The 27,400-nt window shown below is 37.5% G+C and overlaps 1 protein-coding gene across 1 annotated transcript; it reads left to right on the forward strand.

Moving 5' to 3' along the window:
• LOC104156811 (uncharacterized protein F13E9.13, mitochondrial-like) lies at positions 1 to 24,095 on the forward strand (the record flags this gene model as incomplete). Its single annotated transcript, XM_009705854.1, has 5 exons — positions 1 to 144; positions 6,925 to 7,105; positions 14,677 to 14,827; positions 16,983 to 17,110; positions 23,233 to 24,095. Coding segments are annotated over 5 exons (795 nt in total), but the record flags the coding sequence as incomplete, so codon positions are not given.
• Between the last annotated feature and the right edge of the window lie 3,305 nt (positions 24,096 to 27,400).

A 27,400-nucleotide genomic window follows, 5' to 3' on the forward strand; every position in this document is an offset into this window, starting at 1 on the left:
CTGCAACTGTATGTGGGTTTGGTTTGTGCGTGCCCTGGGGTAAGCAGCATTATTCTTGCAGGGACACCGAGAAGTTCTCTTCCATTGACCCAGATCATTGATCGAGCTTGTCAAGAGGCAGAAGCTTACAAGGACGCTGGAGTAGTAAGTTTTGGTTTCCTTCTTCCTACGGCAGCACTTACACAAAGCTGCTTCTGCATAGCCAATGTTTTAAATTGAGTCTGTAATTCATCAAAAGCATCTTAAACCACACAGTTTAGGAAGATGTTTAAATCCACCTCTTTTGTTTCAACATAATAAGCAGGTGCTCTAGATTACAAAACCTAAAATAAGTATCACATGCACCCAAAACAATTGAAAAAGCTTAGATTCAAATTGTGCAGTTCAAATTGCTTAAGATGGATTACCATCAATTTCTAAGACTAGCTTAGGCCCTTTTCTGCCCGCTTTAACCCTTCTATCCTAGCCCCTGGCAGCAAGCATCCCTGCTTTGCCCATCTAGAAGAGAAGGCCCGAAAGGCCAGTCTCAGCCAGAGGCAAGAAGAGGCAGGTACTACTGACTGAATCTATTGGACCTAAAGTGGTGTAGTAATCTTCATAGGTCAGTAGATTTTAACAGAGTGTATGTCCTTTTGAAAGGTCAGATATGTTTTAAACATTTCATTGCACCTTGTCTTCGGGTGTTGATGTGCTTTTTCTTTGACCTGCCTGCAGCATTATGTGCGTTTCTGGCATGGTAAGGTGGTGTCCTAATGTCCGAGGTTTGAAAATGTCTTAAATGAACAAGCAGTCACTGCTCTGAGCTGCTGTTTTCTGCAAAACTTTAATAACAAGCCAGTTGAAACCTTTTTAATGGCATAAAATAGAATGATACTTTACAGACTGAACAAAATTGAATGTAAGAGCTTAGTCTAAATTATAGAAACCAAGGTCAGAACGCAAGACAAGTCACACGAAGCAGGTTATGGGCAGCGCACTAGTAAGGCTAAATTAGGAAAGAATCCCAAGAACAGAATTGTTGAAAGAATAAACAGCAATGCGGAAGAATGATGTTCACATAGGCAGGCTTCAGTGCCTATGAACCAGATAAGTGTGTGCAAGATGTCTACATAGTTAGAATAATCTAACTGTAAGTTGTACAGAATAAGCAAGTTGTCATCTTTTTCATGAATGTTGAAAGAACAGGTGTGCAATAGCACTGTGTTCTGTACTGTGACTTTATATTTTGTCTTTACAGTTATAATATCAACATGACATATAACGTGATTCGATCTATATCAGAAGAGTGGCAAGTACTAGTCTCTGTCTTCCTGTGTTAGAGGAAGTGGTTACACAAGTGATCTGTAACTTGTAAAGCCATCGCCCCACATTCCAGTGCTTGTTTATTCATTTCCCTTACATACTAATTACACATTGAAACCTTTAGCAGCAGGGAGAAAACGCCAAGTATACCTAAAGGTGAGGAAGGGTACAGAAGCAGTTACTTTCACTGCTGACATGCACGAAGCTGGAACAGTTTTAAGACAAGCTTTAAAATCATTCCTAGCACAAAATTTTAATTTGGGTTAATTTTTCAGCAGTTATAATAAATTCTGCTGTTCTGGGTCTAGCTGTTTTACCTTTTCTCCTACTGCACTGCAGTCTCTGAACTTGAATGTATTTTTAAACCTACCTCTCAGGTAGACAGATGAGGTGAATGCAGTCATTTCTCTACACATCTGGACAAATTCAGGGCTTAAAGTTATGCTTAGTCTATTTCCTCTAGAAGTCACAAGAACATCGGTATACGTTCCACACCAATCTTCATTCTAAAAGTCTGTACACAATAGTGTTACAGCAATATGACAAACAAATCCTTTATTAATGTCTTAAAGGTCAGACATAACACTTTCTACAGTTCACTTGTTTGGTTTTTCCTGGTACTTTAAGAGAAATGCAAGTTTTCATGACAGATATTTCAGGAGCTTCCTGGCTTTTGCACAGGGATCACCACCTTTCCAAACTAACTATCCTGTTTCTGTCATGGGAATATATTTGGGTTTCCCTCTCAATACTCTAAGTGAACTGTTAAGCTGTTTGTTTTTGTTGTGGAAGAAGAGCTAGAAACTTAAAGGTTTTTTTCCACAGATATTTCTACAGACAGTATTTCCAAATGCTGCCTACAGTAGCCTTTAAGATACGTAACCATCTTGCTGCTACTAGATGTTTACGTCTCAAGTTGCTTGAATTTGTGTTAACCTTTAAAAATAAAGTACATGGTCTTGCTCACTCAATATACATTGCACTTGGAAGTAAATCCTAGTATATTCAGAAAAAGGTGACTTGTCTGGCACATTAGCAGTTTAACATAATAAATATGAAAGATTTGTGATATTAGAGCACAGTAATGAAAACAAGTGAGTACTCAGTTAGGAAGCCATCTGTGCTCAAAATGTATATGCTTTGTACTTGTGTGTTGCTGAACAATGAAATTCCCTAGACAAGATTTTATGAGCAGCAAGCTATGAGGCATTATGATCCCTCCAATTTGTATCTGCTTTTGTTTAGGAAAAATGCAAAATACATATATTCAAGTTAACTTTTATTTATTCTGTTCAGTCTGAGTGATGCTTACTTTGTAGCCAGAAAATAGAGTACAAGTTAGCTCTAATTTCATTGATATAGATCACTTTACTAATAGTTGCTGTTTCCTAGCTGTAGCTACTTCAGTAGCTGACATTAAAGACAGTTAGAGATACATATATAAGTAAAACTATTTCTTTACAAAAAAACCCAAACCAAAGTTATAAAGCTACATTGAGTTGCAATTATTATGGTGTTTCTTAACACACAAAGTTTTAGGTTTGCTTCTTTTACCAGTGCTGTCTCTGGAGATGCATTTGTTGCTATCCTGATCTTTCTGACCCTTCTTTTGTTTCTGTACCCAGAAGGGGAGTTGTTAGTACATGTTTTACATTGATGTTTTTAAAAAATGAAAAGTTTCAAGCCTATTACTCTTATAACTACAATGATAGTTGGAATTCAGTTTGCTTAGAGTTTAATAACAGTTGAGACAGAATAAAGCAGTATTTTTGCATAGAAACATAGAGTTAGTTATCACTTGGATTACAGAGGTTAACCTTTCAAATCTTAGTTATATTACAGTAGAATAAAATGGCAGACAAACCTCCCCATGACTATCTCCTATAATACATTCAGGAGAGCATAAGATATCTACTTACCTATATTAAGGCAGTAATCTCTTGCTCTGGAGGTAGAGTTTTTAAAGGAAGTGCTAGGAAGCTGTGCCTAGACACAGCAAATAAATGCTCTGCAAAGGCAACTGATTTCCTTCATAAGGGGTATATGACTGTGGTGGTGGGAAAGGCTGTAATTGTCTTAGTGTGCCCCTGAGCCTATACCATAATGAGTATGGTACAAAACCTCCCTTTCTTCCTGTAGGAAAGAGTAGTTGTTTTAAGCATGCAAAGGTTTGTATTAGTATACATGTGTTTGTAGGTAAAGCCTTTCTGTTAGGGGAAACACTGTGGGTAAAGTTGCCCTAGGTACAAGTTACGTTAGTTTGATGCTGAGTTAAAGTTTGTGTGATTGTTATGCCTGTTGAGGCTTATAGTGTTGTGACTATTTTTGAGGCTTTTCTGCTGTGATATGTGTATGCGGCTGAAGTGTTTTAAGAGGTCATTTCTATAAGTGGAATAAAGCTAAGGAAATTATTTTTCTATATAATCAGAGAGCTATTTAAATGATCTATTTTCCAATAGCTAGCTGTGATACAAGAGGCACTTTGCACGTATGTAGCACTTCAGAAGTCATTCAAAGTAAAAAGGAAATATATTGTTTGAGAATTACTTATAACAAGGCTATTTTATATAAGCAACACTTAAATCATCTTAACATTTGACAGAAAAGGAACACAAAAAGTATTTGCTAGAGTTTTATCTCATACTATCTAAATAAATTCTGCTTTGGAGGGTGTAATATAGTAGCTGTTCCCATACACTTCTAAACTATAAGCTTAAGTTCCAAGAACTTTCATTTAGCATAACTGTTTTCTTTCCACCATTTTAATTAGCTATCTGATAGTACTGGTCTGTTTTATATACATATCAATTCAGTAAACACAGAAATCTGTGGTGTTATATTTTTATATAAAATACGAAAGGAAGCTTTGAATTAATGCATCTGTAATTCAGATCTCTGTAGTGCAGAACATATGTTGTTCTTTTTTAATTAAACAAAACATAATATGCAAAAGAACATAGTCTATCTGATGGTACCAAAAGAATAACACATTATTAAAGTAATACCAAAAATATTGACTGTAACTGTGGACCTTGAGGCCACAGGAAGAGACAACTGCTGAAAAGTGAACATAGTAAGTTTAACAGAGAGGAAAGAAATGTCGGAATCCTCCCATATGCCTACATTTTGAACTAGAATTCAATCAGATACTTTTCATGCACAGTAGTATGTCTAGGGTTTTTAATTCATTTTAAAATGAATTAATTCATTAATGTATCTAAATGGCTAATTCGCTTTATGCAAATTCTGAGCTGTCAAAGTAGTAGCAACTCACAGAAAGCTCAGTTTCACCGCAGAATTCTTGTGGAATTCTGCCAGCCCATTCTGCTTTTTTGGCTACTAGCGTGGCTCTTCAGGAGGGTGAGCTTCTGAAGCCCCATTCCCAGATGCCTTTCTTCCTGTGTGTCCTATTGAGGTTGATTCTTGACTGACTGAAAGCCTGGGGCTTCTGGTTTGCAGATCCTAGCTCCTTGCCCTTATGATAAGCTTGGGGTTTCCCAGATACCTAGGTTTTGGTGAAGTCTGCCAAGTAAAGCATTCTTGAGCCAAGGGCTTACAGGTTTTGTGGCCTGAAGGAATTACCTGGTTTTGAGGGTTCATTGCATTTTTTGAGTTTGTTTTGTTAAAATATTATAGTTCTGCTTTAATCCTTTTGCCTCATACTACTACTGACCGACTTTGCATTGCTGCTTAGACTGACCTAATATATTTATGTGTACAGAGGGCAAAAGGCTAAGGGATTTCTCTTTCTGTTGGTGCCACAAAGGATTTAGTAGTTGTGCCCGAGATACAAGGCCATTTGGTCAGTTCATGTTTGTTGGAACAGTCCTGACCTCATTCCAGAGAAACTGACTAAAAGTTTGTGATTTTTTTTTGCCTTTCTGAAAATGCTGTGGGTTTTCTGAGGACTGGTTGTCATCTTTGTCATAGGGCTACCTCCCATCACAGGTAGAGAAGCATGGATGTTAAATTATACATTGAATTGAACACAGAAACAAAATCAAGGATAGATGTTTTGGTTAGTTGTCATAGCCAGTTTTCCTTTGCCTAGTTTTCGGTTTTCTTGAGCTGGAATTCGGTAATTAAATATGCTGATGAATGGTGCCAAATAGTGCATAGGTCTAATGTTGGGTGCTCATAATATTAGATTGCTTTTTCCATTAATAGGTTGTGTCCTTTTGTCTTTAAGGTAGCATGTATTTTGTGTATTTAAATACTCAGCTGTAAGTCATTTGGTAAAGGCAGCTGTACCCTGGTGTACTGAATGTGTGTGCGTTGTGTGCTTGGGCTGACCATATTGTTCCACAGGATTATTTCCAAGTTTTCCCCATCCTCCATGTTAGGTGTTCATTTATGATGTCTGTGGCTTAGCCTGTAATTCAGCCATTAAATGCTGACTGCATTTTATATACTATCTTATCTTTTACTGCCAAAAGGGCTTCTACACTACAACAAAGATTAAAGAAGCGTTACATATGAAAGTTTTTAGAAAAGGAAACCTTTTCTTTTCCCCCTTCCTGATTCTCTATGTTATTATTAACCAAACTACTTTGTTTAATCTGTAGTTGTATTTTTTCCCCCAAATATTCTTCCTATTCTGATTCAGTTACAATATCTTTGAAATGTAAAGCTCTCATTTCACAGGATTAAGATGTGTGATAAAACTCCAGAGAGCGCAGAATTTATTTTCTATATATACAATTAATTTGTTTATTAAAGTTTTTGTATTTTTAGATTGAAGCAGGTGAGAAATTTCTAGCTTCTTTTAACATTCTTACTGCAAATGCAAAACATCAGGCTTGAAATATGTTTCAAGGCTATACTTTTACTCTTGCTATTAGTCCTTGACAATTATTTATGATTTGCACTTGTTGAAAACTTTCTGGTATATACTATACAATGATTGGAAAAGTACAATGTACCAGATAACGTACAAAGATTTTCAATAAATCGCATAAATCATATCAGCAGAGTATTTTATCGTCACTCCATTGTTTGTAAAGAGTATGTCTGTATGGAGTGACAGGTATAGTAGATAATAGATAGCAATATCTTCCTTCAAGTAATTCTGAATCTGGAATGGGGGAAATATCAATAGTTAATACTATGGTATTAGGTACACTGCAAATAGGCACAATAATAGTCAAACAAAAATTTCTTTATTTATCCAAAATAACACTTATTTTCTGACATTAATTGAATTGAAAATTGCCTTGATTATCTCTAAATCCTCTGTTATCCAAACATACTCAATATCCTATATTCCACTTGGATAATTGAAGTTTGACTTTACACTATTTTTAATGAGGTATAAGATTTAACTCATTCGCCTATAGTTTACATGTTAGGATGGATCAAAGGAAAACAAATTGATGAATGTATAATTAAAATCACATTTATTTCTCTTCATGATTTCCCTGCAAATTCCATGCTGTTGATGAAAGCACTCTTATAAGTGGTTGTATGCATCAACACAATTTACTGTAGATAATCCTTCCTTTGAAGGAAAACCTTTAAACTCATGTGTCTTTTAATACAAAACAGAGTAATGGTAAACTAGCCATGTTTTTTAAGTTCCTTTTTTTCCAATTTAATCATGTTTCTTTATAATAATCTCCACAGGATGGCTTGATAGTAGAAAACATGCATGATCTTCCTTACACGGTGTGTCCTGGGCCTGAAGTAACTGCAGCAATGACTGTCATTAGTGCTGCAGTGAGAGAAACCTGCCCCCATCTCGCCCTGGGTGTCCAGATCCTATGTGCTGCAAATCAACAGGCAATAGCGGTTGCTCTTGCTGCAGGTAATAGAAATGACTCATCAGTTATTACTGTTGTTTGCTATGGCATTTACTCTCTGCAAATTGTGCATTGTACTAACATAGATACCATGAAAAATGAGACATGAAAAGCTCACTGTACCCTGAAAAAGCAGAAATTAGATTTTGAGAAAGATGCCTGCTTGATTATAATAGATGATACTTGCGCACTGCTTCACTTGGAGGCAGCTAAAAATCCCAAGGCCGCTGCCACAGCTTTCTAGGTGAAACCTGTCTAAATATAATGATTAGTTTAAACCTACTCATGTCTAAAAGCCACCTTTGGTGTAACTCTATTTACTTCAGTTAAATTATATTTGAGGATCAATTTAACCCACTGTGGTTAAGCATCCTGCTTCAGCATCTAATTATATGTTGTTGCTACTACTGTTATCCATTAAAACTAAGTTTTCATTGCCTTTTTGTAATGAATGGATGGAATGAAGCTTTTTATATAATAACAAAAAATTGAGTGTACAGCTGGCCAAACTACTTAAAATTAAATTGCATTTGGGGGAATTAAATATAAATTAATCTATCTTTATTGCATGAATCCTAGACTTGCTAACCTTTCTGCTCCTCCTGCTTGCTGAAGCAATTTTAGTTTTTCATATGTAACTTTCCATGATTTAAAGATGGAGACTGGTTTAATATGGAAGGCTTTTACTTCCTAAATACTTCATAAATTGAGAGTTAATGCCTGTTTTTGCCCAAATTGCATATGTGATTACAGTAAGGTTGCACATTTTTGAATGTGGAAATTTTATAAACGGAAAGAATTTTGTAAGAATGCAAAACTAAAAGATGCTGGTGTTAATTGAAAACCATACTTCAGGTGAAATAATGTAGGCTAACTTTTATCTGCAATGGCAGTTTTAATTATGTTGAATATGTTCTAAAAGTCTTAAATTCGTTTTTTCTTGGGGGAATTCTTGTTAGTAGATGTGTTTTGAACTCAGATTTGTTTTGAGTGCTTTAAAATCAGAACTTGCCATTTTCAAGGTACCCAGGTACTTGACAAACTGACAAAACCTAATTTTTATTGCTGTAGTAGAACCTATATGAAAATTTAAAATAAAAATGCTAACAGAATCCAGTTTTAGTTTTTAGGCATTGTACAAAGGTAGGATACTTGAGGTACCTAGGCATTTGCAAAAATATTTACACATCTTATTTTTTTAAAGTGGTAGTCAAACTGTGAGTTACGCATCCTTTTAGGAGCAAAAGTTGATCACTAAATAAGGGATATAGTGGGGGAGCAATGTATTTCTCCTACTTCTCAGCAATTAATGAGGGAGAGGATTCCTGGAGGGCTTGGGTTTTGCTCAGCTGTACTACTGTTCTGCACTATTTGCTCTGTAACTGGAGAACACCAGCTAGGAAGGGCCTGTGTTTAATGCATTTCATTGCACTTCTCTAAAAATGATTGTCTCAAGTTCACTGAACAGGAAAGCAAAAAGAAAAGAAAACCACTTGAAGCAAAAACATAGTAAAATGAGTGCTACTTTGTAGGTAGCAAATCTTTGAGTAGTTTTGCTGTAGCAACTTCATAGTGACTTTAATGTCAATACAATTTTAATAGGTGGCTATTAATAAAGCAAGCCCTGTATGCTTTCACTACAGAAAATACTCGCTGAAGGTGTTTTAGCTGAAAAGCATATGTAGCATCTCCTGCTACTATGCAGTCATTTCATTTTCCCTGTGCAAACTCCTGTCTTTGGTAGAAACAGCCGTTCTGAAGAGAACCACACAGGGAAACCTTAAGTAGTCTGTAGGTGAAGGTAATGATTTTATTTTATAAAGGGCAAAAAAAGTTAGCAGGTTTACAATGTTACTAGAAGGAGCTCAACATCAGCAACATGTGATTATGCTAATAAACCTGTTGTGGGTAGCCAAATAGTAAGAGATGAAATTACTGAATTTTCCTAGCGTATTGACAAGGTATTACATAAATAACAGTAATAAATCAGGGGATGAGGCACTTGAGAAGGTTGAGAATTTTTTTAATTTATTTTGGTTCTTTAGCAAACGTTTATCTATTCTATTAGGCACCTAAAGGAAGGAAAGCCAGCAAAAATGTGTTTGTGCTGGGTGCATCAGCAACAGCATGGGGCAGTGGTAGGAAAGTAGTGGAGGATCTTGAGAAAAAAGGGAATTGCTGTGTCTCCACTCTTCTGACAACCAAGCAGTACCTTATGTTATCAAAAAACAACTACTGAGACAAAACAGTCATTGCCAACATCCTCCCAGGTCCAAAAGGTTATTGCACACTGTTACACCAGTGCTGAATGCTCTTGATTCAGCTCACTGACAGGTCCACCACCGGGGGTTGAAGGAGATGGTTTCCCAAGGGCGTCCATCCGGCAGGCCATGGCATCCTGCCGTGGGCCTCGCTGCAGAGCCCTTATTTCCCCTCCATCTGCCCCACAAACCAGCATCACTGTGTCTGATCTCTTGCTTCCACTTGTGACTTCAAGAGGTTATGTTGAAAGCTGCCGGATTTGCCTCTGTTCCTAAGCACAGATATGGCAATATTAGCCCACTCAAAAATTAGTGTCATTGTATACACAAATAGTGGCGGAGCTTCATGTAACACCTTTCTTAATATTAAAGTCCTCTGCTGCTCAATTTTTATACCCTTCTAATGTGGGCATTTTAATTTAAAATACAGTAATGTCCCTAAGGAACTGTAGACCGCAAAACGTAGAGACAATACAGAATAGTAGAGTTTTGTAAATATATTTTTGACTGGAAGCTGTCTTAATCTCAAATACTTCTCAGAAAAACAACCCTTCTTAATAGTTCATTTTAATGACATCCTGCAAAGACTGTATTATCTTCCTTCTTTCCTAAAATGCTCTTTGTGGAGAAGCAAGTCAGAATTTGTTTGCTAGGGTTACTTTTCAACTGGTTCAGTATTAACAGGTGTACCATGTGTTTTTTAGAGGTGTATAATTTCCTGTTTGTAGTTTCTGATTTAATTACATCTGCTTGAGGTTGAAATGGAATGATGTATATAAGCAGGTTCTATGAGCATTTGTAGAGGAGATAAAAATACTCCCTTATTTATTTTTGTCTAGCAAATATTACTGCTTATCATTTCTCAGTGCTCAGGAACATCCACAATATGTTCATAAGTCTGAGTCAGATTTAGGCATAGTGTTTGGTTTTCCTTATTTATCAGTGTGTCTTGTTTCCTGAAGTTAACCATTGCATTAATTTCATGTACTCATGTTGTTTGTTGTTGATCTACTTCCAAATTACATGGCTTTTCTTTTATTGAAAGTTTGCTAATTATGAAGCATTATTCGTATTAGAGGGGACTGTTGTGCCTAAAGGAATTGCCCAAAAGCTCTCAGCTGCTGTTTGTGTTTTTCCTTGTGTTAGTGGGATATTCTGCTTGGCTCTAATCTGTCAGTGTAGGTCTTTGCAGAGGAGATGCAGAGCCTTTATAATACAGGGAGTATACGTAGGTGATACTCCCTTTATTATTTTGCACATTCTGCATGCTCTCCATTACCAACAGGTAGCAGTGATTGAGAAGAAATAAATAACTGGATGATCATTAACCTAATGGAGACAAAGTTAATGGTGAGAAGAATTTCAAGAAAAACTGACATTGTGGAATATTGGCCCAGCCGTCTGCTGATATTTGAGGCATAAAACAGTCCCCATAGCTATATCTCTATAGTGATGCACAGAGACACTTCTGGTATACCAGGTATCCCTCCCTACTGTATCTTGACTCCATGAGGTGGAAAATCAGAGCACATGGGCCAGAGGCAAGTTATGCTCTTGTATTCCAGCCAGAGCTTCAGTCTGGGTGCCTGGGAGCAAGGACTGTAGGGTCTGCTGTAGGGTGCAGCTTCCTCACACCTGGGTGAGCCTGTGTTACACTTGTCATGAATCAGGGCTGAATTTTTAAGTTTTTCTTCTCCCATCTCATAAATTTAGAATAGAATAATTCAATTGGAAGGGACTTAAAATAATCATCTAGTCCAACTGCATTTCCTCCTGACTGTGAAACTGCCCTTTTTGTCCTTTAAGAATCATGTTACTGAAATCCAATTTCTGAATTAGTCTTCATCAATGATAATGACACATTTGGTAGGTGATTAAGTGAGGCTTCATATCAGAAGATATCTCAGGTACCCAGGTAGCTCCATGTCTTTTATAAATACAGCTTTGCTGTCTGAGAGTTCCTTTCCCTCACCCACCAGCAGAGATATCCTCCACGGGAATTCACTTGCTACAGCCCATGATACTGTTTAAGATGGGATAGAATTGGGCAGAATTGTATACTGCTTTTTTGGTTTTCTTTTTAACTGCCACCTTATTAATGCTGGGGCAGGGCGAGACAGCTAAGCTGAGAACTGCAGCAGCAGTGTGCATGCTGTGGGAGCATCCCCGCAGGTGCTGCGGAGCAAGGCAGTGAGCACTGCAGACTCTACTGTGAGCTCTGCTGGAGATGCTTTTCCTAGGCCTGCAATTCATGCTGAGCATGGAAGGAGCTGCTGCAATATGATATCCTGAGTAGTAAAGGGTCTTTGCAGCATGGAGACCATATGCTGCTAGCGTCAATAGCAGGCAAAGTCGTTCTCCTCTGAGTTTTGATTTTCAGCACAAAATCAGTCTTTCAGATTCTTTTTGAATTAGGAAGGCAAGAAGAGCTGGGAGCCAGGGTTTACTGTGCATATAAAACAAGATACCAACAGTAAAGTTACCTGCAGCATCTTGCCTTTGTGTAAAGGCAAAGGTGTTTGCCTGCCTGAAGTCCAAAATTCAGCAGCAACCAGGAGCTGCCTCCTTGCAGAGGCCAGATCCCATTTCTGTGAAAGCAGTATATCCCAGCTCCTTTTGACTTTAACTGAAGGAAGGAACATACCTGAGAAAGGGCTTCTCAATGGTTGCATCCAATTCACTGTTTTGGGCTGTTAAAATGCAGTGATACGCATGTTTGTAGCATTTAAGATGGACAAAGTAAAAGTACTGTTTCCTCCATCAACTTAGTCTTGCAGTGTTTTCTCACCCAGCGAAAGAAGTGTTTGTCTGCCATTTTTTTCTTTTAACCATAAATTATCATGGGAAGGAAAGAAAAAAGTAAAGCTTTTCTCTACAATTGATAGACCGTCACAGCTGTTTAGGTAAAGCTGTTTAAGTAGGATTAAAGTAAGTGGAGTAACACTAACTTTTGATAAAGAGACAAGCTCTAGTTCCTTGAGCAGGCCCTGCCACAGCTGGTTACTTGATTCTATGTTTTTAATGTAGTCTTGAAGTTCTGTTTATTAGGTTTCATTGGAAATTTCCTGTTTGTGCTTTCCAGTAAGATTACAAAGTTTTTTTGTTCCCATATAAGTCAGAAGTGGGACTGCCTATTAACTATTCAACGGCTATTACTTTTCAACTTGCCAAATGTGAAAGTAAGCAATAGTATCATTCTCACAATTTTACGAGCGTAAAAACGAATTCATTAGCAGAATCTGATTATGGCTTCATAAAACAGAAGGGTAATGATTTGGTGCCTGCACCTATTACACTTGGTTAAAATTTGTATTTTCATAGCCCCCAAAAACCCAGATAGAGAGTACAGCCTTGTTAAACGAAGTACAATCCTAATGTTTAGCAGAAAGTCTTAAATTACTGAGTTAAGGAAACACGAAGCAAGCATCAACAAAAAATATGTAAGCAGTGACCAATAAATGAAATTACTCAATGAATAGTCCCTGTCCTTATGTTATGATTGCTGTGAAAGTGTAACATGTCTCTACACTCCTCAGTAGTCTTATGATGAGAGAAGTAATTTTTTTTAACTCTGAACCGCACTGTAAACTTGGGTGATTTAAATAGAACCTATAGCTTTTGTTCCTAGATGCAGAAATCTCAGTCTAGCTATTTGCGCTGTGTTTATTACCCAATGTCAACTAGCACCTGTAACTATACTTGTGGCACACTCTTGTCTTTGGATCCTGAGAACACTCCATGCTTTTCACTCACTAATCTCAAGGCATAGGACAGCTTGAATTTGATTTGGCATCCATCTATGATGTTTCTTGTTAGCTGGAGTCTGTGTTGCTAAGCAATACAAGCTCTTCTCTATCAGGCATAAGCTTCTGTTTCTGCAACTTCAGGGCTTTTGGAATGAAATTGAAATTTTAAAATAAACAGACACCTTGTCATTTGGTAAATAGATTTTAAAGATTGTTTATGTATATATTTGAAATGTGCTAAGGTGAGGCCTCTGCCTAAGCAGTTCTCTGGTGAGTGGGATTGTGTTCTTGATGACTGCTTTCACATGCACTGGTTTCCTTGGTATGATCTAATTAAACATGCAGCTGACTCCAAAGCTGGAGCAGCAGCAGAGCTTCAGAAGGGCTTGGAAGAGACCTCTAAAGCAAACTGGAAGAACAGCAAAAGCTGTACAAGATGGGTGCAGAGTTCTTAAATGTGTGTTAAGTGACAGGTGAAATAAACTTCAAGGCTATGAAAGACTGGAGAGAAGAGGGAGTCAGTACAATAAGGGAGTCAGAATTCAATCTTGTGCCTCACAGCTATGGGCTTATTACACAATGACCCAAGGCTTCAGTATTTCAACACAGAGATATTTCAATGATTTGTAGGGGGTCCCTGAGGGTAGATGAATGGCCTGTGTGAAGTCATTGCTATTTGTAATCTTCCTCTTAAGTATCCACCCCACAAAACGTTCCTAGTGCAAAAGATGAATGACTATGGTGCAAACTATGTTGCTAAGACACAGTAGAGTTAGTGGTTGGAGTAAGTTTGAAGTAGAGTGGAAAATGTTTCACTCTTCCCAAACCTTATCTTTTTGTACCTTTGGCACAGCTCTAGAAGTAATTTGTGGATGTGCTGTGTAGAAAACACAAGCTGCGTTCAGATAGAGAGTCAAACAGGTTGTATATAATGTGTTTTCTTGCCTAATTTCCTAAAGAAAGAAGACTTAATGTTATTCCTCTGTCTGTGTCCATGTCCTTGAAGCTTTTTGACCTGATGGCCAACTTCAAGCCTATTTAATAGGGGAACAGATGTTGGCAAAGATGTAATACAATGAAAGAGTATCTGGAAAGAGGGGAGAGACCCAAGTTAATGATGCTTTGTGGAGAGAAGACACATCGTTAGGATAAAGGAGCTGTGTTTTGACCTACCTGCTCCTCTGTCGGCCCGTGCCCACTGGTACGTCATGGCAAGAGGCAGGGCAGGGTGTGCAGCCGCCTGTTCTGAGCCATACAGGAACAAACTGAGAGGGGCTGAGAAAGAGAAGGGAACCATGGGGGTAGGAAGAAAACTGGTGAGCTCTATGGGAGAGATGGGAGTTGAAGGTAGTAAGATGGAAAGAAGAAGTCAGAGAGACTATGGGTGAAAATAAAGAATGTAAAACTTAAACATGTGGCAAAGCAAGGCTGGTTAGTCCTACAGCCTATGGAACAACTTGTGTTGGGATCAAATAAGAGGGGCAGTAAGGTAGGGGTTTGTTTGCTTTTAGTATTTCTGTTTTTCAGTCTTGAGTTTTAGCTAAGATATTCCTAATTTGTTTTTTTCAGGTCTTGATTTTATCCGGGCTGAAGGGTTTGTGTTTTCTCATGTTGCTGATGAAGGGATTATAAATGCCTGTGCAGGTAACCTGCTACGATACAGAAAACAAGTTGGAGCAGAGAACGTTCAGATTTTCGCTGATATTAAAAAGAAACATAGGTAAATACAAACAATATTTTATGTAAATATGAATGTAATAATGATCTTATATTTTTCTCCATTTTATGATTTATTTTTTTTTCATGCCTTTTTAGTGTCAGGAAAGTTAATGATATAGGGAGAACTTTATTGTTCAAGCAAGGTCTTGCAGTGCTATTAGGGGAGATGTTTAAAAATAAATTTGCACCTGTAAGCTGCAGGTTGCTGCATCTGTGAAATTTGCAGTTGTTTAACCTTCAGGACTTATAAATGCAAACTGTAAAAAATTTTGCGTCTAGTATTAGGTGAGATTTTGTATATTTATGTATATGCCTATTATGTTTAAAGAAACTTTGTTTCTGGAGGCTGGGCATCCAAGGTTATTTTTAGTTATGCAAGCAGTTACCATATAAAAGCATCCAAGTCATAATATTTTGGCATTTTAGAAAGCTGTTCTCTTTTTTCACCTTCCTGCCAATAATACGGGTTTCTTCTACTTAAATCAGTGCTGTCTGTGTACGGGTTACGTTCTATGTTTATCAAACAGAAGAAACTTATGACAGATGAATCCAGTTTCTTTTCTGCTGATTCTTTATCATAACTGTCACATGGTACTTTCAGCTATTTAGATGTCACTCTTTGGGTTTTTTTTTCCCCAGAAGAACTGCTCAAGTGTTACGTGTTATACATGTTAAGTAACCTAATTAAAATGTTTGAGGGTAGTATGTGGGTAATCATGAGCATAACCAAGTCTGGAAGACCTTAAATACCTAATAAACAGGTAATAAATTTCAAAATAGAAAGGAAACTATGCAGCATGGACAAATTAAGCTTTTAAGGTCCTTTCAGAGTGGTTACTTTCTAATGATGTCTTTATATATACATATATTTTAAAAAATATATTGCGTTAGACTTGTTTGTAGAAAAAATTGATAGCATCATGACTTTTTTCTTTGTCTTGACAATTGATGAATCGATATTTGGAGTATACTTCCTGTTGTTCAAAGAGTTGGCTTTTTAAGAAAGGAAAAGAGGGTTTTGTTCCAGGCAGATTCATAAGCTGAGAAGGAAATGTTAAAGGACTTGTTGATCGAGTTTTTCAACGTAGAAAAATATGCCTGCCACTGAGAGCTGCTAGCCTCCTGTTCTTTAAATGGGGAGAAACTATTTTTGTAGTCTACTTGCTGTGTTATGGCTACTCTCCACATGCTAGTTTAAGGATGCCTACTGCTCTTAATCCCCATTTCAACCTCATTGTATGTTTTAGGTACTTAGGCCTGCCTTTCTCCAGCTGCAGAAAGGGAGTTAGTGTACTTCCTTTTGCATCCGTTGCCATGACTGGAACGCACTGCACTCATGTGCTGCCTATGAATACGGCCAGAGCATGGCCCCCGCAAGAGCATTGTCCATCCAGGCTGATCCAGGAAAGAGGCTGGCTCCATCACCACTCATCAGTGTGACATGTTGGCCATAGCCATTGCTTTCTACTTAAAGGGAGATATAGAAACACCAAAGTCAGGTGTTGAACCAGCAATGGCTGGAATTCTTTCAAAGTTTAGGACCGTTTAAATTAAAAGCTGTATTGCTATAGGTTTCAGACAAAGTGCGTCACCCATGTATCAAAGACTGCTATTGAAAAGCTAGTTTGCAGGTAACTGATGTTTGTAACTGATATGTAAGGTGATTCCTGTGATTATATCATAGGTAATAACTATACTTCCTGTTAGTTGGACTTCGTGAAATGAAGTGGAGGGTGTTAACTCTGTTCTAGGCAACAGGATCTGATTTATGAATGACTGCACATCCACAACTCCCACTTGAAGTCAGAGAGCTGTGTGTGCTCAACATTTCTGAAATACAGGTGCTCGTCATGTAAGCAGCTGTCTCAGTTGACACTTGGTAGTTCACACTTAGCAGTCACTCTGAGACGGGAGACCCAGAGCAATAGATCAATCAATTATGGTTCCCTGATGGAAAAGGTTGGGTTTTTTCCTCTTGTTCGTATTGCAGTGTTACTTCCCAATTTAAAACAGGACACTTACTCTCTCTCACAAAGCCTGCCGTTGGCTGTTCTGACAGCGGGGAAGATGAAGAAATGCAGTCTAAACATTCAACAAGATGGATAACAAATGTGTGTGCCGACAGTAACCACAGGGTACGTTCCTGCTGTTTACAGTGCTCACGCCCTGACGGCAGATGTCAGCGTGGCCGAGACCGCTTCAGCTGCCGAGCTCTTCCTGGCTGATGGGGTTGTACTGACTGGCACGGCTACAGGATTGCCCGCAGATCCTCAGGAGCTGAAAGGTGAGAGCTGTCATACGAAGGTCGGACAACAGGCAGTGAATCAGCTTCTGGATTATAATGTAGAAAGAAATCTATATATCTGCTGTCCCTTAAGGAAAAAAAAAAGAAGAAGAAAGAAGGGTGTAGCGTTTGATTTGATACAGCAGAACTAATGTGATTGAGGTGCTATTCAGATTGGCTGCCATATGTTTCTAAACAACAATTTGTTGGGACAAAAATGAAAATTATTTCAAACTTTTATAACACTGAATGATGCTGAGTGAAAAAAAAAGTCACTGAATGATGAAAAAAAGTCACTGAATGATGTTGAATGAAAAAAATGTCAAAAAGTATGTAAAATTATGTTAAGAAAAAGATTGTTCCATTTCTAAAAAGTCCTAATATAAGAAAAAACTACTTAAGAACCTTATAAACTGACTAACTATAAACCTTTCTGTTGAAGGATTAAGCATTTTTATCTTTCACAGTGAAAATGAAAGTCCACAAAGAAAAGGGGCATTTTGGTAAGGCAATATTCCAAACAGTAATACCAGGGAAGGTACTGCCTGGGAGATTTTCAGAAAGAATACAAGTGTATTGGTAGATAGATATTGCATCAAAATAATTTTTAAATGGTGTGAATTTTATATCAAAGGAGAGTCATTTGACCTATGAGTTCTGACCTTTGCAGAATGTTATGATTCCTCATATCTGTATATTGGCATAAGTTTGGGCTGTCTTCATGAAACTGGATTGCTCCCATGCTAGAATTAAAGTTCTATCATGGGGGCATTTAATTTTAATTTAGATTAATGGCTTCAGTTTGAGGGTCTCACTACATAAAATAGAATGTGTATTTTTTTTAGGTATTACTTTTGCTGATATGCTTTAACTTCGCATGTTTTGAATTTCCAGTGCAGAGTGTATTGTATTCAGCTTATGTTAGCTGATCAGCATGGAAAACATAATTTACTTGCCATAGATACCTGCACCTCAAACATCTTTTGAAATAACATGAAATCATTCAGTGTTTTCAGGGTTTTATCTATATCATACATGCTTAACAGCATTTAGAATGAATGCTGATCTTGTCAAAATGGGTTCTTATTTCATAGAGATTAAACTTTTTGCCAAATAATGGGTTATAAATGACTATGCTTCAATCACCAATGTTAAAAAGAAAATGATGGCTTGGTGTGAACTCTGAGCTCCTGAATTAGTTGGTATAATAAATGTAATTTTGGTATAGTAAACTAGAATTGATAGATGGAACAGGTGACCCTGAAAGCTAGGCATATTTTAGAGACTGCAAAATTTCATTAATCTAGAGCTCCATCCCTGCCTGCAATTAGTGTCCCCATTGCTCTTAATGCAGATTAAATAATTTTTTTAAAAGGATTTGATAAGTCTTAGGGCAAAATCCTAGGTTCAATTCTGCTTTCACATATACACATGCAACCTCTATTGATTTCCTGCATCAGAGAGCAAAACCTGACCTCTAGGCCCATAGGTTTTTTTATCACAGGACTCCAACCAGACAGCACCATGGCTTCTGCTTTTCTTTCATGTGAACAAACATGTCAGTCTCTGTCTTGTTCTCTTTCTGGGTCCAAAGAACAAAATGAATCAGAGTTGGCAGTTGTAATGAAGTACACACATTAATTTTGTGTTTGGATTTGTGCTATGAAAGCAAGAGTCTGTAGATCATGGGTTTATTTTACTTAGGTCACAGCATTTTGGATGTTAGCAGGCCCTCTCATGAGAAGGATGTTGGCTTAAAACAGTTAAGAGAAGAACTTAAAAATCAATATTCCAGGGTATAAGGAAATGACAAATTAGGCATATCTATGTCAGCAGACTCTTAAAAGGAATGAGATCTACAGTGTACAAAGTTGGTGTTGATGTGAGTGAAATTTTGCATTTCACGAATTTATGCAGCCCTGGAAATGCTGTATTACGATGATACACACAATTGGGCACCTTTCATCACACTGCAAAGCATTTCTTGAAAGCAGAACTAAGAGACAGATGAGATTTTTGTCATGTCTTCTTTTCAGCTTTGTTGTGCAGTAATATAGAAGTGTTTTTGCCTTTGTGTCTTTGTGTTGAATTGACTGATTTGTGATGGGGTGTGGGAAATGAGTGTTTCCCTGTCAAGCCAGAGAACTGTGTTCGGTAGGGTTTTGTTTGTAGTTTGTGTCGCTGCCTTCTCGTAGGCAGCCGTCAGTGTCACTCCTTGCAGAGGCTGGCAGGCTTTGCTCCAGGGCTCCCTGGGCGTACCAGGACACCAGTGGTCGACGGAGTACAAGGTCTAAATATCAGACTTCAGGTTATTAAGAAGCAGGAATTATAGCTGAGCGTTTTGAATTACAATTAATTAATAAACCATATTTTCATTTAAGAGGTTATAGAAGTTCGTTCCAGTTTGCTACATTGTGAAACGTTCTTTGGTTGGAGTGTGTGAATCTCTCAGGTTTTCTCTTTAGATATAACTGCTGAAATACCTGCTTTGCATCCAGGCTAGCAAATGGCCTCAACTGAGTAACCAGTGGAAAACAAGGTACATCGTGAAACCCAACAGCTGGCTGTGACTATCACCTCCTTAGTTATTGTTCATAAAAGGGGCATCAAGACTGATTCCCCCTCTCACCTTCTGATGGTACATTTAGGTCAAAATAGAGGCTGCTGCCTTTGCGGTACCCTCAGAGATAAACGGGAGATGTGAGTCTGATCAGTACGTTTTGTAAACCCTAGATTTAATGACAGAGAAAAAGTCCTTTGAATTAAAAAACTAAAATGTGTTACAGTGGAGCATTACCATAAACATAGTGCTGTGTACGGTACAGTGATTACTGCATATGAAAAAGCTGTTAAAGAAGAGTAGTCGAGCAAGTTATTGGCACAGTGGTGCTTATTTTTACGCTGCTCTCTGCCATTGTTTTCAAGCTAGGAGCATTTGGCCTTTATTTCATGTAACTTGTGCGTACCATAGTTCAAATGCTTTCATTGTGCTTTGCAACCAAGCACTATTTAATTTGATTTTATTAAAGACATGTCTGCAGATGTACTGTCACAAGAAAGAGAACAGTGCCCTCTAGTTACAGTTTATTGAAATAGAGAAATGTGCAAGTTGTGTAAACTTTAGGATCTTGGTACTGTAACATCACATAATTGTCTCCTTTTCTCTTTGAGTCAAAAAAAAGAATAAATCAGAAAGCCAAGAAAGCTGAGAGATTTAAAACAAAGCTCTGTGTTTAGAGGCATCTTGACAGTGACTGAACATTGTCATACAAAAGCGTATCTCACTGCTGTTGCTTCATTTTCTTTTACAAGTTAGAATTTGTATTAACACAGCCAATAGACAAATCACCTTCTACTAATCAACTTTAGGCCTTGATGTGCTTGGAAGTGACTTAAAAGTAGCATCTGTTGCATACTTAATTAGGTAACCTAGTCTCATTGCAGACTGAGCACTCCCATTACTGTTCTTCACATTGTCAATCTGAATAAATCTCCAGCACAGGAGATGTCTGTGGACTCCATGTGTCATGTATGGATCGCAGCAGGAGTGGGATACCTTGCTACTTTGGAAAGCTTTGGGTTTTTTTAGAGTTTCACAGCAGTCTCGGGTTTCACTGGTTTTTCCTCTGCCTAGTAGGGCTAAGCTGCTCTGTTACACCCATGTGATCGTGCTCTGTTTAATTATTTGGCTCTTCAAAAAAAGTGAAATAATTATAAAACGACTACCTGCTAATGTGCCTTACGCACTTGTCGTAAAAACAAATATTGACTTGGAATGCAGTTCCTCTGGGAGTACAGAAAGTACTGTTGTACAAATCTGCGGTCAGTTGTAGCACCTTAATTATGCATTGGTATCTATGTAAAGCAGATATGATATTTCTAAGAGCATGCTATATAAATAAAATTCTGATTTTTCTAGAACAGGATTTCCATAATAATGCTGTAAATAACTAAAAATGAATTATTTTGTTGCTGTAAGCAGTATAAGAATATAAAATATACATGGAAATAACTAAAGTTTTAATCATATATGCATGATCCATCTGATTTGTTTAAAATTTTCAATACGGACTGTGTAGAATAGTTTTATTTTTGTGTTAAAATGTTTGTAAGAAGGAGTTACTGTTCCTAGATGGAAAAATGGTAAGGCATGTGACCTAAAAAGAGATTCCAGAGCATTTTAATTGATCCTCTTTCTTTGGTGAAGTAGGAAGGTGGTAAATAATTAGTCTTCCCTGAAGCATAATTAGTAAGTTAGGCTTCTGATGAAACTTCATTTAAACAGTGTTTTGAAGCAGACTTTTATATGTTGCATATATGCTTTCCCTAGTTACCTCAAGCTCTAACCATCTTACATCAGCTTATCACCAATTAAGGCGATGTATATGTTTTTAAAGGTCAGAAATAATGCATCACAACATTGTTCTAAGTAAGGGATGAAGCATCCAGTCCTATGAGTGACTCTGAGGATGGTCAGTTTGAAATGAAAAGATGAGAAGGATGCTTAGTAATTCTTGAACAGGGAGTTAATTTTTTTTTTCCAGAGCTAGTACTGACCCAAGTTCTGCAGAAAATACTCTAATAAACTTTTATTTATCTATTTGGAACCTTTCCATGGTCAAAACCGCCATCCCCTTTTGTTTTTATTCTAAAAAAAGTGAACTACAGTAACTGAGCCATAGATGACTTTCTGCACAGTCAGATCTGTCAGAATACATGCATTTCACCATGAACATGATCACCTGAAACATGGACTGAAATCCACCCCTGTGTGTAAGGGATGAAGTGGATCTGTAATATTTTGAGCCCTGTTTTCGTATTTTGCCTATTTCTCCTTTTGGAGACAGGTAAAGGGTCAGATGATTAAGTAATATGTACTGTATATAGAAAAAAGAATTGGCTTTTTCATTCCATTGCCATTCATAGAAAGAGAAGTAGTCTTTATCGCTACTATCTTTTGCTTTCTGGTAAACTAGCTGGAGCTATCAATGTAGTCTATATGACCACTGCTTGCTTTCCTGTTTCCGAGTCCCTGAAATTTATCATAAAGTAGAGAGCATGTTCCTTTTCTGTTCCCTTTGAATAAGGCCCTTCTTGTTTCTTCACTGAAGATCTTCTACTAGTTGTCAACACAGCATAAATTCAGCAAGGAGACCTGGCAGAAATACACACCAGTCCAACTACCATTATTGTGATTTAAACTGATGACTGAAGAATTGTAATGAGCACAGCTCTGCTGAATAGTTCTACCACTGTAATGATCTCACCAGACTTGCAAAAAAGAATCTGAGCTGATATAGTGAATGGAAACAAGAATGGCATCTTATTCTTGTAGCTGTATTTTGATTACTTTGTGGAAAGCTTGGAGGAGGTGATTATTCACATCTTAAGGTGCGGGAAATGGAGAACACAGTTAAGGCTCCACCTGGGGCTTGGCAGCCCACATGGTCACTCCAGCATCAGTAAATCCTTTGTCAAGGCAATGGACCTGGTTTGCCTGGAATCTATGCTGGGTGCTACTGCAGGACAGTAGTGAATGGTAGCTCCTTTCCGTGCATATGTGTAGTACCTCAAGCACAACAGAGCCTCTATAGCGTGATTGCAGCAGTCACAGTAAGTAAAAGGGTCTGGTACTGCTGTGCAAAAACTTCCTGCATCTAGCATCTCTTCTTACCAGGGATGTGGAATAAAAATGAATTTATGAGGGAATATTGTAAAATGCAGTACGTTCTCTGCCAGCCAATTCAACTTAATCTTGCTTAAATCTTGTTCCTTGAGAATAAAGAGGGGTACAGGTATGGTACCAAGACCCAACTTTCATATCTTCCATAGCACTGAAACCATCCTCTGATATGTGGCCAGGAATATTCTTCTGCAGCATTTCATACAACAACAGAATGCAAAATGAAATAAAAGTGAGATTTTCCTTAACAGTTGTTCAGAGCTAAAGGTGGCCCTTTTTTTTCTAGAGAAATTGTTTCATTCTATAGTAGAAGTAAGAAATACTGTGATCATGAGTTTCTTGATACTCATCTTTACTGTTGAAAAAACTATGCAAATTAGAATCTTGATAGAGTTTCAAAGTTGGGACTTACCCCTAATTTTGGTTTTCTTCTCTTCAGAGGTTAAACATGCTGTGAAGATTCCTGTGCTGATTGGTTCTGGAGTGACTCTGGAGAATGTGAGGAATTACTTGGATGCAAATGCTCTAATAATTGGTTCATATTTCAAGAAAGAAGGTTATTGGGCAAATGGTGTTGATCCTGACCGAGTAAAGAAATTTATGGAACACATAAGTAAATCGAGAGAATGAGTTTGTCAGTAAACAGTATTTTGTGTGTGTGTGTATAAATGCAGTATGATACATCGTACAGAATTAAAGCACAAATGAGTGCTCGAACAGCTAATAACGTTAAATGAAAACACACATCGTCACCATAACTAGCTGGGGAAACGTGGTGACACTTTACAATAAACTTGTGCTCTGATGTTTGTTTCTAGGCAGCACGTTTCTGTGGCACTCAAAGCCATCATCAGTGCAAAACCAACTCTCCGAAGGCTTGTGTAATATATTCTCTCCTATAAGTAAAATGCTTATGGAGTTTAAGAATTTGTAGTAAATATTCATCACAGGTGAGCTGAGTTTTGTTTTGCCTGTGAGTACAATAGGATGCCTTAAGTTTACAGCTAAGAGTATTGTAAATTGGACAAGTAATTAGCCTTTCAGTTTCCCCATCTGTAAAATGATGATAATAGTACCTACATCACACAAGGGTTGTAAGACATAATAAATGAATGACTGTACAGCACTTTCATCTCCTCAAATGAAGGGCTCTTTTAAAGTTCAAGATCATTATTTTTTCATTAGAATTGTACATTTACTACAAAAACGTAGCAATTGTATACCATAAAAAAAATTAAGATAGTTGGGAAATTGATTTACTTACAATACTTATTAGAGAATAAATGTAAATATTTAATTACATTTTAAGTAGAGTTGGAATTTAGTTAAAATGTTTTTGCAAAAATTGGAAATTATAATAAAGGTTTTATTGTTATTTTTCAGCAAGCTCCTACGGCTTTGTACCTCTCCAGACTAGTATTAGTGATGTTAAAAACTGCCAGGTTCCTTCCAATACACACAGCGTAATTATGATGGAAACCTTTCTACCAAAGCTGACAGGTAAACAAACACAGATTTTCATTTTTCCTGTAAAATGTAGTGGAAAAATATTTCAGTCTCACTGTGTATGTTGCAAGAGACTCCCCTTGAATTTGATCTTTTAGCGCTAAGTAAGTTTAAAAGATCCAAAGAATACCTGTTATGTCATGGCTGTATAAAATGTGGGCATATGTTTTCATTCCTTGGGACTGGGAGCTAAGTTTGTCCTCTGGGATCTCTCTCTTTTTCATTGACATCTATGCATCAGGCTTCTGCTGATGCTAATGAAAGTTATATTGTAGATATCAAAGCGAGTATACAAACACATTTTTTGTGTCAGCTGGCAGAGTGCGCATGCTACTCTGAACAAAAGATGCATCCTCCTTCCTTAGTTTCATTAACATAATGGTGATTCCAGAACCTCGCAGTATGAGATTAAGTCTTCTCCTCAGGTTTCTTTTTTCTAGACTAGTCTGTCTTCCACATGACTCCATCAAAAGCAGTGAAATGTCTTTGGTGTGCTGACCTCCTGGAAAAGAGATTCTTTAGACCCTAAGACAACCTTGGCAACCTCCTTCTGCTTTTTTCCCTTTTCTTCCTAAATAGGCTGACAGAGTTTCAATGCATAGAAATCCTTTCAGGTGGCTGTTTATTGTGGCTGGCACTACTTTATCAAAGTCCACATTTGCACATGCATTTTAATCTGCTCTGTGTTTGGACTTCCATCAAAACCAACAGTTCCATCCCAACCACTTGTCCCCACCATTTCTCTTGTACCAGCAGGAGCACTCATGTAGCTTTATAGGGGTCAGGAAACTGGTTCTAGCTGAAAGCTAACCCAGTCTTGTACCAGCCACACTCGGGGGCGGGAGGCAGGGAATTTAGGTCACCTTCCTCATTCCTTGCATCCACAGATCTAACTCTAAGCTGCTGATATAGGCAGTGCAGAATCATTTGAGGATCATGAAGATGCTTTCTAAATCTGTCTTCCACACACTCATTTACCCACAGCATATTTACCAGGTAAAGCATTCATCTGGTTTAGTCTTAAGTTCTTAGCCTGAGTAATGAGTGCCATCTTATGTCCTCTTTATTGTGAAAAAGACCACATTAAATAAAAAAGAATGAATTTAGATATCAGTAATATCAGTGTGCTTAAATCAGTACATATTTTTCAACTTTGCGTATTTAGGACTGTTCTCAGGTCTTTTACAAGTTGCATTTATTTCCATACATCATTGCACAGAAGATTTAATGATGGTTGTCCTAACAACTGTTTTCTAATACAGTTGTTACCAACTTTGAAAGTTATTTTCAGTAAGCCTGTAAGCTAGAAAGGCTGACATGTAAGCAATGAGCACTAGCCAGTGCTCTAGTGCCATAAGAAGAGTAAACATCTTCAAGAAGTCAGCTGAAAACTACAACCAATACGCTGATAAGGATTGTGCACTGATGATAGTTATTTTTAAAGAGACTGATTACAGTTGCCAAAAGTCACATTCATCACTGTGAGTGTGAAAATATTATGTGTTACCTGCGTGTTTCTTGAACTGGTTTCTACTCATTCACATCCTAAAAACTCTGAAGTGACTGGAACTCAAATGGGGTTTTATCTGAATAAAAGGGGTGGTAAGTGAGAACTACTTTGATGCTGTATGCAAGGTCTAAATGAAATAATGTCATACGCAGTAGTCTTTGTAAGACAAAAACCCTAATGAGTTGGTGTAATACTCATAATATGCAGTGAATACTGTAGACAGCACTTTCACTGTCAGGATTTCATTTAACACGCCACTGTGTAACACTTATGGAAGGAACGGGCCGTAATTTGGGTCTGTACTGTTACGTATGAATAGTAAGTGCAGGATTTAGGGAACAGAAGTAGAGGAAAGCTGATTTTAAAGCCTGGAAATGTGACTGATCACCAACTCTTTATCATTCTTTGTGCTGAAAGTATTTGTCTAGCAGCATTAAGCATCTGCTTGCCTGTTTCACACAGATGCTGTAAGTAGAATTTGACCTTTTGTTCAGAAAGTGTTTGAATATTTAATGTAAAAATATTACGTTATCAGAAAGGCTGTCTCTTTTGGGAAGACTGTTCAATTTTTATACAGCCCAAGTTGTTAAAGTACTTTGGAGCATGAACAACTTCAGAGCAGAACAAAGCAGGCAGTGCTAATGTGTAGAAACTCCAGAAGTAAATAACAGCTGTTCAAGAAGACTTCTATTAAATATGTATTAATTAATTTGAAGTGCATCACTTAAATATGTGAAGAGATTATCTTGTGTTAATTTACATTAAAACACACAGCACTTGTTAGCCTCATTACAGTATCCTAAGTATATCCTAAGCTCTCACCTCATCCTACATTGAGCATTTTGTTGTGTGTTGATTGCTTTCGATTTGCCCTTTTAAAATGTCAGATAGTGGCCTCCCTTTCTTGTTGGATCTCTTCCTTCTCTTAGGTTTTGCTTTTGCATAGTTACTGTATTTACTTGTGTCTATTGTGTGCCGAGTAGAACAAACTTAAATAGATTGTGAAAATATAATGGTAATTGCCCACAACTCAGTTCCCTAATGTGCCCACCTGAACTACACATGTGTTTCTCGCTGTTATGAACCAGCAGAGACAATGTAAGTGTCCATTTGTGTGGCAAAATGTCTTTACATGAAGATTCAGTATCACCTTTAGTACAGGAAAGATACCTAGTAAAATGGGCGTCTCTTTAGTGAAATTATAGATAAATAAAACTCGATGGTAATAATGGACTTTGTGGTCTAAATCAATGTATAGATCTTAATAAACCCTCATTCCATTCATAAAGCTTAAGTATTTTTATCTGGACCTAATAAGACAAATGTTTTTTTACCTATTTCAGTGCTGAAAATATGTAAGCTTGTAAGACTTACGGATAATTTTCAGAGACTTTCTTCCCTGTGTCCTTTAGGCAGCTGATCCAGCTGCTTGGCTGTTCTTTCATCCCATTATTTTGACTCTGCAGACTCCCTGATTACAAGCTGGAGTCCAGTTGTTTCCTGCACCTATTCCAACAAACTCCTCACTGGAGAGGAACTGAGGAATATAAAGGACTTGCAGGCAAGTCTTGGCAGAGCAAGGGGGAAGGGG

The sequence above is a fragment of the Cariama cristata genome, unplaced genomic scaffold (genome assembly GCF_000690535.1).
Source record: "Cariama cristata isolate BGI_N322 unplaced genomic scaffold, ASM69053v1 scaffold32468, whole genome shotgun sequence".
Classification (NCBI taxonomy): Eukaryota; Metazoa; Chordata; class Aves; order Cariamiformes; family Cariamidae; genus Cariama; species Cariama cristata.